Consider the following 12,570-nt stretch of genomic DNA (forward strand, 5'->3'; position numbering starts at 1 on the left):
TGATATGAGGCACATTTAACTTTAGAAGATACCTTAATAAATTTTTAACTTATCATTTAAACATATTTTAATTTTCAATCTATTTGACCCAAAGTTCCCATGAAACTTTCAGATATATTAGGTAAAATCGAAATAAACATGTAAAAGAATTTGTTTAGGGTTTTGAATGAGCCATATTTTTACACAGAACTTTCCAATGAAATAAACATTTGTGACAATAAAATGGTGTAAAGTTTTAAGATGTTCTAGTTCTACTGCTACACCTAAAGCTCTGTGGAATGATGTAGAACTTACATTTGAACTTTTAAAAACAAGTGACGAGCATTGCAGTGGTAATACAGAAGTTCCCTTTAACCAACAAGCATTGATCATGTGTTGATACATTGTCTCATCACAAGGAATATTTGGGTGTAGCATTAAGATAATCCATCAATGCATATAAAAGTTACGGAGCAGAAACAATTTTTACTTGACCTTCAATAGTGACATTGACCTTTGACCTACAAGCATAAGTCATGTATGTGCATAATCTACATTATTGCCCTCTATTCTCATACCAAGTTTTACAAACCTAGTTTGAATAACTATGAGTAATTGCAGGATCAAGATTTGCGAACAGGCAGATGAACAGATGGATGGACAAACGGAGGGCATTCCTGTAGTCCCCTCCAGTGTTCCACTGGTAGGGGACTAATAGGCTGGGATTCATTATAAACCATATCAAGGATTAAGTAAATCAAACATTAAGTATATAAAGCACCTTCTTTTTCCTTTGGTAGTTGAGAACATGATCTGAGCTTTCTGTCTGGCCTCCTCCACAGTCAGACGATGATTAAACTGCTGCAGAAGCTTCTGTGCAAACCTCTGTCCTGCTCCATAGATACGCCCATAGTTGAACACCTGTAACCAATAGATGCTTATCACATAGTATAGATTATCTCCCCTGGCTGCCATTTTGAAGGTCATTCCTAACTTGAGTGTGACAAGATTAGACAAGAATTTCTCAAAATGCTGGGAAATCTAGGCCTCTATCATTTTGTGAAGTTTCAATGAAATGCCGTTAATACTTTTCAAGTAATACTCTGGACAAGCCTTATTTTATATAATAAAGGGAGATAATTCAAAAAGTAGGCAAGCTAGAGTTATGATTCTTTGACATTGCACTTTGTCTCAATGGCCTCTATAATTATGTGAAGTTTCAATCTATAAATGCATATCAAGTTATATTCCGGATAAATGTGTGCCGGATGGAAGGATGGACAAAGCGTTAACTATATGCTCGCTTTTCAGGAAGCATAAAAAATTCTTGCAACAAGGTTTGCTGAGTGTAAATATGAACTAAATTTGGTTATTTATGTGGTAGGACCAAACATGTTGTTTATTAAGGTTTTAATTTTGAAGGTGATGGACATATGAGGGTCAAGATCATTTATAAATAAATCAGTTTGTAGGTCTTAACACAAGGATTGTTGAGTGCGAGTATGAACTAAATCAGGTCTTTAATGAGGGCTGTAGACAATATGGTTCATACAGATGGACAGACGGTCAAACTAACGGACAGACAATTAAATCGCTATATGCCCCAGGGTATAAAAAATGACATGGCTAGGCCACAGCTGCAATATGGATACACTTTAAAAAATTTGACAATGGGTTACCTGCCAGTAGGTTTCTTGCTTAAGAATTACTTATAATACAGTATGTCTTAAGAGAAGTGTTCAAAACTTATCTCACCTTTGCATGATCTCTAGAGATACTGACTTTGTCAGCTACAACACTGTGTAGATCTGTACCCTCCTTCTTACTACCTTGTAAAGTCATCCAACCAAGGGCTGTACATCCTGTATAGCAATACAGAAACTCACTTTGCTTGGTCGGTTTTTAAAAGACACTAACATATTCAGATTTAAAGGTGACGGTTTTTAAAAATGGTGGAGGAAAACCTCTTCTGACCATATACAGGCACCATTCTATGAGCAGGCTGCATAACTTCCTCAAATGAAAGAATTCTATATGCCAAATGGGGTCAACCCCTAAAAAGTGAGAGGCGAGTAATTCAAAGTCACAGCTGCCAGTTTCTCTTTTTGTTCATCGAAAAACATTACAAATTAACCTACTACGATGGACCACCTGTTCAATAAATTCGATTTTTTATTTGCCAAGGTTGATTTTACAGACAGATCCGACTGTACATATATGAATATATCATACCATGTGTTTGTCCAAAGTGTGAATCCCCAAGTACAGCCCCTATCCAGAGTTCCTGGGAATCAACATCAGCCCCAACAAAACAGAACCCAGGTGGAGCTTGAATCATTGACTTCAGTTCACTGCCAATTCTGTCCACCTAGAACACCAGATACACAAATCAGCCAAGGGCAAAGTACAATAAACAAGTCTTCTAACACATCACTTAGTTTTTTGCCAGTATCTGCCAATATCTTTTAAAATGTCTAATTAATATTTTTGAAAGTTTACACAAATTCTGAAAAAATCTGTTAGTAATAAAATGTCAAAATCACCAAAAACTAGATGTGTGTCCATAGGACACAGGTGCCCCCACTCCTGCCACTGTAACATGGTTTTATGACTCAGGTTAAATAATTTTTAAGATGTCTGCAACACAAACTTTAAGAACCTTATATGTATTTTTCACTTAGTTAGCCATAACTCTGGCCTAGCTGAGTAAAATCCTAAAGAGAACACTTCACAGGCTATAAAACAATCCTCTAATGTTTTATGATTCTAGGTCAAGTACATTTTAACATACATATTTCACAAACTTTTTTTTTTTGAGTAAGTCTGGACAAGAAGTCTGGTCTTGTGTAATGAAAAAACTTAAAAAACAAAATAAGTCATGGGCCATAACTCCTACATGACTGAATGAATCTGGATGCGAAACCGCAGGTGCACAACTGCACATGCTGATCAACATTCCTGTGAACTTTGGTGACTCTAGGTCAAATACTTTTGGAGCTACGCGCGACACAACATTAAAATGACCAATTTTTTACTAAGACTGGGGCCATAACTCCTACATGACTGAATGAATCCGGACGCCAAACCCCAGGTGCACAACTACACATGCTGACCAACATTCCTGTAAAGTTTTGTGACTCTACGTCAAATACTTTTGGAGCTAGGCGCGACACAACATTCTCGGAAGGACGGACGGACAAGAGCAAGTCTATAAGTCTATATGCCCCCACCACTCATGCGGGGGGGGGGGGGTCACAAAAATCAGATAATGCAATCATATAATTTTAATTACATTTGTATCTGTATCTTATAACCCCAACAAATATCTAAAAAGTCACAAGATACTAATTGATAGATAAATTGCATTTGTTTAAGTAACTCTCTCATATTCTTATGATTATTTGGAGATTACATTTACATTTCAACTTCGGCTTTATATTCATATATATCATGCAATGAATTATTACTTATACTCAAAACCTAAATACAATAACATATTACATATCATTACATTATATTTTCATATCAAATGCAGCACAGATAATCAGCATTACACTGAATTCTGATCTGCTTGTTTCTGTTAAAACACGCTTATGCTAAAATGCGGTCACATTAACATGCAGTGATGTTAATGTTTTTGTTGTGACCAAGAAAGAGCACTAATATATTTTATCCACTGTTTTAGATTAAGGTATTAGAGCACTAATAGTAATGTTTACAAAATGGCCTTTGCTTGGTATATTCTGAAAGGTAACCATGTTTTGCACTATTTTGCAATTTTTAAACCACTTTTACCGTGCCGTTTCTTATAAATTTTGTATAACTTATGGTATCTCCTCAAGCTCAAGTAGAGACAAATTTCAAAGTGATAGCCACTATCCAAAACGTTTGCATAGAACTCATTTGACCATTAATTTTAATAAAAGAAACATCAAACTATTGGTAAACAATTATAAAATACAAAATAAAAATGTCAATATCATTTTTTCTATGGCGCCTCAAGTAAATGGATTTAATGAAACAGAATTCATACTTCAACGTTGAAAAAATAAGGTCGAATGCTGTGTTTCTGTTTTGAATTTTGCTTACTCCAGTTAAAAATAACCTTAAGGCAGACGTAAAACCTACCTAAGTTTCTTTCACAATATATAATCTAAGAGTGAAAGCAAAATAGAGAACTTTCACCGCGTGTAACTCAATATTCTTAAAGATGTATAACTCTACTCCTTCTGTTTAAGTAGTAAATTCACTTTGAGCACCAAGAAATCGCTTATAAGATTCATCTTTTTCCATTTTTGTACAAGAAATCAATAACAAGTCTTGAAAGAAGTAAAAACTTACTAGAAAAAAGGAAAATAAGGAGAAAAAGTTTGGTCCCAGTAGGGCTTGAACCTACGCCCCCTAAGACTTGCAGTAAAAGTAGGTTTATGGTAGGAATTGAATACTCTTCAAAAAGGAGGTTCTCTATTAGTGATCTAATACCTTAAGGGCATATCAGAATGGAAATATCTATAGCAAAATTGTGTTTTACCTAAATTAATACACTCAAAATTGGTAATACGTCGCCAGAATAATTCACTCGCGCTACGCCCTCATGAAATTATTCTGCGGACGTATATTAACCTCTTTCTGTGTATTAATAACGTTAAAACAGTTATTCTATCCATAATCTTAAATGATCATGCAAAAACTGACTCTAATTACACTCATTAATAATATAATGCTTAATCATAGGCAACTCAGGTTAGCATCAAATTATAAACCAGGTACTAATTATTCAAGATATGGTTTTCAGTTTCATTTCTACATGTGACAAACATGGACAATTTACGTTATTTTCCATGTCAAATTCTAACAACAATTTGAAACAACAAAACGTGTGGCAAAACAATGCTACTCATAGTCAGTTGTAAAAGCTCACAAGAGCTTATGTTAATTTGTTTGTAGACTTGCCGACTCAAAATCAATCTTACCGGTATATCATCTTACTAGCTACCAAGAGAAAGGACATTTCTTGATAAATGGTACATGTGTATTTAGGCTATCCAGCTATACACAGAACTAAATAATAACAAGCATTCACTTGAAACAAATTTTTCATACTCGTTTGTTCAAAGAATTGAATTCCACAAGTATATCACATTTATTTTACATTAGCACATGACTGATGGATAATACTACTGTACAGTAATATCCCCACAAAACAGAGTTTGTAAACTGCCCTGCACAAAAGAATAACCACAAAAGTAGTAAAAGATCAAAATCCTTCCAACAGATTGATTTCAACATATACCCACTGTTTTCTTTACTTTTTCTTTCATAGCACCGTAAACGTCACATATCAGAATTCCACTTGCATAATATTAGAGAGATTGCGATTGCATACGCGTATAGGAAAGTGTAGTAAATCCCTACATAACAATGAGCATCTGCTAAAATCAACCATAACTTTCACTGAAACACTTGTGGTTCCTGTGTGTAATGTGTAAGGTGACATTTTGTGAATAGTTTGCAATATTCTGAATTTTAACACCTCACATGTATATTGAAACAAGAGCTCGTCGAGCATGAAATGCCCCCCTTGATGCATTCAGTAATTGCACAAGGAACAGAAATTATATGCTCACTGTAAACAAAGGTTCTACCATTCTGGTTTAATCTGACCTTGACCTTTAACCTATTAACCTAACAAGAGATTACAAAGTGATCTTGGTGCCATCCACTGAGCCATTTTTGAATGTTCCAAATTTCAAGACTAGCTCAAGGTCAAAATCAAGGTCAAATTTCATTTCGGACCAAAACAATGTGTATGTGGTCCAAATTTGAAAGCTGTGGCTTGAGAAATGTGAAAGTAGGTCACTATATCAATTTCAAGGTCAAAGTTTATTTCGATACACAGAACTATGCATGTGCTTCAAATCTGGAGGCTGTAGCTTGAGAAATGTGAAAGAAGGTAATAGGTAAAAATCAAGGTCAAATTTCAATTCAGAACACAAAAATATGCATGCAGTCCAAAGTTGAAGCCTGTAGCTTCAGAAATGTGAAAGTAGGTCACTAGGTCAATCTCAAGATCAAAGTTCATTTCGGTACACAAAACTATGCATGTGGTTCAAATTTGAAGGCTGTAGCTTGAGAAATGTGAAAGTAGGTCACTAGGTCAAAATCAAGGTCAAATTTTATTTCAGAACACAAAACTATGCAAGTGGTCCAAATCTGAAGCCTGTACCTTCAGAAATGTAAAAGTATGTCACTAGGTCAATCCCAAGATCAAAGTTCATTTCAGTACACAAAACTATGCTTGTGGTTCAAATTTGAAGGCTGTAGCTTGAGAAATGTGAAAGTAGGTCATTAGGTCAAAATCAAGGTCAAATTATATTTTGGAACACAAAACTATGCATGTGGTCCAAATTTGAAGCCTGTACCTTCAAAAATGTGAAAGTAGGTCACTAGGTCAATAACAAGGTCAAAGTTTTTTTCAGTATACAAACCTATGCATGTGGTCCAAATTTGAAGGCTGTAGCTACAGAAATGTGAAAGTAGGTCACTAGGTCAAGATCAAGGTCAACTCATGTCAAGGTTCATCTTGCCATTCAAAACTATACATGTGGTCCAAATTTGAATGATGTAAGTTATGGACATGAAGATTCTAAGTTTTTCCCTATATAAGTCTATATGAACCATATGACTCCTGAGGCGGGGCCATACTTGACCCTAGAGGGATAATTTGAACAAACATGGTAGAGAACCACTAGATGATGCTACATTACAAACTATCAAAGCCATAGTCTTTGTGGTTTGGACAAGAAGATTTTCAAAGTTTTTCCCTATTTAAGTCTATGTAAACCATGTGACCCCCAGGGCGGAGCCATATTTGATCCTAGGGGAATAATTTGAACAATCTTAGTAGAGGACCACTAGATGAAGTCATATACAAAATATCAAAGCCCTAGGCCCTGTGGTTTTAGACAAGAGGTTTTTCAAAGTTTTTTCCTATATAAGTCTATATAAACCATGTGACCCCCGAGGCAGGGCCGAGCGATTTTTTTCCTTCTTTATAAAGTACCCCTAAAAGGACCTTTTCCCAATTGAAAAATGCAATCTTTTTTCCCAATTATCATCCAAAAATTCCCCAAATGACCAAATTAAGTTTGCATTTTGATGATTGCAGAAGGAAAACTTAGATACATCGACATTCACCATGATTTAACCATTCAAACAGTTTGTTTGATGATATTTACATGGAATTAAAGGAAGAAGCATTCTAAATGATGTTATTAATTAACTATAAAAATTCCCAATCTGAGTAAAAACCCTGCTATTTTTCCCAATTTATCTGGTACTGGACCTTTTCCCAAAAGGGCAAAAAAAAATCACTGGCCCGGCCATATTTGACCCCAGGGAATAATCTGAACAATCTTGGTAGAGGACCACTAGATTTTACTACATACCAAATATCAAAGCCCTAGGCCCTATGGTTTTGGACAAGAAGATCAGAAACCGTTTAACTGTTCCTGGCCAATGTGACTTTGACCTTTGACCAAATGACCTCAAAATCAATAGGGGTCATCTGCTGGTCATGGCCAACCTAACTATCAATTTTCCTGACACTAGGCCCAAGCGTTCTTGAGTTATTGCCCGGAAACCATTTTACTGTTCCTGGTCACTGTGACCTTGACCTTTGACATACTGAACTCAAAATCAATAAAGGTCATCTGCTGGTCATGACCAACCTCCCTATTAAGTTTCGTGACCCTAGGCCTAAGCATTCTTGAGTTATCATCCGGAAACCATTTTACTGTTCAGGGTCACTGTGACCTTGACATTTGACATACTGACCTCAAAATCAAGAGGGGTCATCTGCTGGTCATGACCAACCTCCCTATCAACTTTCATGATCCTAGGTCCAAGTGTTCTTGAGTTATCATCCGGAAACCGTTTTACTATTCAGGGTCACTGTGACCTTGACCTTTGACATACAGACCTCAAAATCAATAGGGGTCATCTGCTGGCGATGACCAACCTCCTATCAACTTTCATGATCCTAGGCCCAAGCGTTCTTGAGTTATCATCCGGAAATGGATTGGTCTACATTCCGACCGACCGACCGACCATCTGCAAAACAATATACCCCTCCTTCTTCGAAGGGGGGCATAATAAAGAAGGCAATATTACACAGACATATGTAATTTTTTCTGCATCCATCAACACACTGCTTTCCTTTGCTATATACTGGAGGGAGTCAGTGGTGCAGTGGTTAGCAGGTTGGACTACAACGCCAGCTATTCGGGTTCGATTTGCTACTGTTTTCAGCCTAGACTGGCTGCTGGGGAGGTAAATATGACACCCGCCGTGGGCTTGGCTGGAAATAGGCTGTTCCATCCCCTCCAAGTGGGGACTTTCTTCGACAACCCACATTAAACAAGAAACTTTACTTTTTTTTTTAATATTGATACAGTATCTAAATGATGCATTTACGTATCATACTGTGGGGTACAACTATGTCCAACATTCTGGTGAATAAAGTCTAGACTATTCTTGGTCAGAGACACTGGTACTGGAAAATGATTCCCCATCCTAAGAAGCAAGCAAAAAAGCATTTAATTAGAATGGCTGAGGCCATTATGAATGTTAACGTCTCTTTAGCTTTGTGAAACAACCAAAAAAAATCTGCCATGAAGCAGACCTAATTTTCACTGTTCATCTCAGTAAGACCATACTTACATATGCATTGCTAGCAGTTAACCAAGTTGGTTCCACTCCCCTCCGTGTGATGGTACCAGCAGGTACAATGCGAGGAACTATGGCCCCTAAATGACTTCCTTCCACAAAATTTGGTGCCCTGCAAGTATATAATGTAATGAGTATCTAAACTGTTCATTTAGTAGCCTCAGTCCAGTCCAAAAAGACAATAGTCTTTTACACTGGTATTGTCAGCCTTTCATCAGACTAAATACTTCATGTACTAAATAAAGATAATTTTTTACAAATTCTAGGTTGAAAAGGGGCCATTAAACTCCACAAAAAAGTGGTGAATTGTGACCAAAACTGAAGTTAGCCAGTACTTCTTAATCAGATACCTTGGTACCAATAATGATATAAATCCATTCATCCTTTCAAAGTTATCAAAAAAGATATCAACATTTTGTAAACTTGTAAGTCAGAAAAGGTCGATTTCTACTGTTTTTGTTTTCTGACATTTCAATATATTTCAGATGAACCCTTAAAAAGCAATTGTATTTCAATTGCAGATGAATAACATTGATCTTAAAAGAACATGTCCATAATTCTAGCACTTGTTTATGTCATTCTACTGATTAAACCCTTCAGAAGTACTTGTATTGTAACTAGCATTAGACCATTTCCTGATCAACATCTACATCTGTTATTCCTCACACCCATTTATAAAGGAGCAAATCATATCACATTTGTTTAAAGTGGGAAAGACCTCATAATGTTAAAGGTTAAAAAAATAAAAAAAGACTAGTGTGCTATGGTTTAAGACAAAAGCAAATCAAGCAATCAGTCTCTGTGGATTATTTGGTCTTACGGATTTAAAATTTCAGAAAAACAACACCTGAAATGAAAGGGAAACTAGATGTGTCCATTGGACACTGTGAGGTGCCCCCACTGTCTAGATGTGTGTCCATTGGACACTGTGAGGTGCACCCACTGTCTAGATGTGTGTCCATTGGACACTGTGAGGTGCACCCACTGTCTAGATGTGTGTCCATTGGACACTGTGAGGTGCCCCCACTCCTGTTACTGTACATGGTTTCATGGCTTTAGTTGAAATATTTTTTAAGATGTTTGCAACACAAACTTTTAAGAACTTTATGTGTATTTTTCACTAAGTGAAGGACAATTACTCTGGCCTAGCTGATTTGTTTGTTTGTTTTGGGTTTAACGCCATTTTTCAACAGTATTTCAGTCATGTTACGGCGGGCAGTTAACCTAACCAGTGTTCCTGGATTCTGTACCAGTACAAACCTGTTCTCCACAAGTAACTGCCAACTTCCCCACAATAATTATCAGAGGTGGAAGACGAATGATTTCAGACACAATGTCTTTTATCAAATCATCACGGAGAACATATGCCCCACCTGGGGATCGAACTCGCGACCCCGCGATCCGTAGACCAACGCTCTCCCTACTGAGCTAAGCGGGCGGGCTCTGGCCTAGCTGAAGAACACAACCTCACATGCTATAAAACAATCCTCTTATGTTTTATGACTCCAAGTCAAGTACATTTTGAGATACATGGGGCACAAACTTTTACTTTTGACTAAGTCAAGGGCCAAAACTCTGGTCTTGCAAAGTGAAATAAAAAAAAACTCAGAAGCACAAATTCACATGCTGGATAATATTCCTACAAGGTTTCATTACTCTAGGTGAAATATCTTTTAAGACATATGCAACACAAACTTTTAAGAACATTATGTGTATTTTTCACTGAGTAAATGTAACTCCAGTCTGGTTGAGTGACATCCCAAACAGAACATAAGGTGCGCAACTTCACAAGCTATATAACAATCCCCTCATGTGCTATGACTGTAAGTCAAATACTTATTAAGATACATGCAATGCAAACTTGTATGCCATTTATGCATATTTTTGACAATTATGGGCCAGAACTCTAGTCTGACTGAACAAAACCTCAAGTACACAATTTCACATGGTATATAGTCCTATCATGTTTCATCAACCCAGGTCAAATATATTTTGAGATATATGTGACACAACTTTTATGCCTTTTTATGCATATTTTTGACTAAAGGGCCATAACTCTGGTCTGGCTGAGTGAAACCTCTAACAAAATCCCAGGTGCTGAATAATACTCCTATAATGTTCCATAATATTTTAAGATCAAGGGAAACAAACTTAAGCCCTTCCTATGCCTATTTTTGACTAAGTCAAAGGCTGTAACTCTGGTCTGGCTGTGTAAGATCCAAATTAAAACCCCTGATGCACAACTTTCACTGCCGAATAATGATCTGTGGGGTTTGGTTTTGTGTGTGTACGTGGAGGTGCGGGGTGGGGGGGGGGGCACATTCTGACTTTTAATATAAGTATATATTTTATACTGGATCTAAAGATAACAAATCTTGTAATAAAATGTTGTTAGGGTCAGTTTTATTCCAATCAGTTTTTCATCCAGGTAAAAAAACTTGTTGATTTCTTTCCAGTGGAAAAAACAAACTGGTTGGTTTTCCAACTCCTCTTGTTTGTCTTCTCCCACCCAGTTTCTTAGATTTTGTGCACAGACATGGGGGAAACATAGACCAGAAATGAATCTTCTTTATTTATATCTAATCTAAAAATCTCAATATTTTGGTAAGTATTTCAAACTGTATCAGTACTCACTTTTTGATGTGCTCTGAAAGTTCCTCTTCAGTAAACCATACTGACATCTGAGATCTGAAACATGATGATTTCTGTAATGATTTTAAACTTGATTAAACTTGAGCTAACATGATGATTTCTGTAAACATTTTAAACTTGAGCTAACATGATGATTTCTCTAAACATTTTAAACCCGATCTAACATGATGATTTCTGTAAACATTTTAAACTCAAGCTTATTATATTTTTGCTAACCCTTATTGTGCTGGACATGATGAATTCTGCCTTTGCGACCAGTGTAGATCATGACCAGCCTGCACATCCAAGCAGTCTGATCATGATCTGCACTGTTCGCCATTCAGTCAGTATCGTTTAGGTAAGCACCCCTTTTAACAGTTAATGGTACTGTCCAAACTGAAAGATAGACAAGTTCATTATAGAAAAACAGGGTAAGGGTTATTATTCACAAATAATGCCACTCATGAAATAAAATTTTCATGAAATATTCATCAATATCAATCTCCATCAATTACCTAAAACACAAACATTTTGCAAGTCCTTAACAAAGCACGCAAGTCTGCCAACCATCAAAGTGCTAAGTAAAGTCTACACAAAAAGAACCAATGTAATAGCTGTAAAATTAGCAATGTTCAGGTGGGATATATTTTTTGGTGTAATGTCCAGTTTTTAACAATGAATATTGTAACCCTTGACAACTAAATTTGGGATGAATTCCAGGTACTTCTATGCCCATATAAATTGTGTTATAGTAAGTAAGACTATCTAAGGTAACACATATGTGAAAGAAACTAAAAACATTTTTTCTATTTTCAGCAGTAGTCTTATTACAGTAAAACCTGTGCTAAATAACACTGAAAAACAGACAACACGTGTTGAATGACCATGAGTTTCAATAAGACTGTATTTTCAAGCCTGTGAATAAAGGCCATCTAACAGACCACCTGACAATAAAGACACTCTATTGCTCTCCAAAGCACAGTAATTATAAACTGTTTGACTGTTATATGATTTGTTCTAATATGACTAGCAATGCTTTAATCATCACAACGATATTATGTTGACGTCACACTGACGTGATATTTAGCGCAATGTACGCATCGAGAAATAGTGCTTTCAAATTTTATCAAATATTTTACTTAAAAACATGTTTAAAATGAAAGGTCACATAGCATAACTGTCTCAATTAATTTACACATGCACGGAGTTGGTGATTAGCTGTGCAGAATGATT

General features: G+C 36.2%; 1 protein-coding gene across 1 annotated transcript in view; it reads right to left on the bottom strand.

Moving 5' to 3' along the window:
- The window catches only part of LOC128559094 (DNA polymerase subunit gamma-1-like), a 126,048-nt gene that overhangs the window by 18,868 nt on the left and 94,610 nt on the right, over positions 1-12,570 (bottom strand). The window contains exons 16-20 of the mRNA XM_053550147.1: positions 11,341-11,394; positions 8,701-8,818; positions 2,212-2,347; positions 1,735-1,841; positions 761-900 (exon numbers count right to left, since the gene is read on the bottom strand). Coding sequence (XP_053406122.1) covers positions 761-900; positions 1,735-1,841; positions 2,212-2,347; positions 8,701-8,818; positions 11,341-11,394 — 555 coding nt within the window. The remainder of the gene's footprint in view (positions 1-760; positions 901-1,734; positions 1,842-2,211; positions 2,348-8,700; positions 8,819-11,340; positions 11,395-12,570) is intronic.

The sequence above is a fragment of the Mercenaria mercenaria genome, chromosome 8 (genome assembly GCF_021730395.1).
Source record: "Mercenaria mercenaria strain notata chromosome 8, MADL_Memer_1, whole genome shotgun sequence".
Lineage (NCBI taxonomy): Eukaryota > Metazoa > Mollusca > Bivalvia > Venerida > Veneridae > Mercenaria > Mercenaria mercenaria.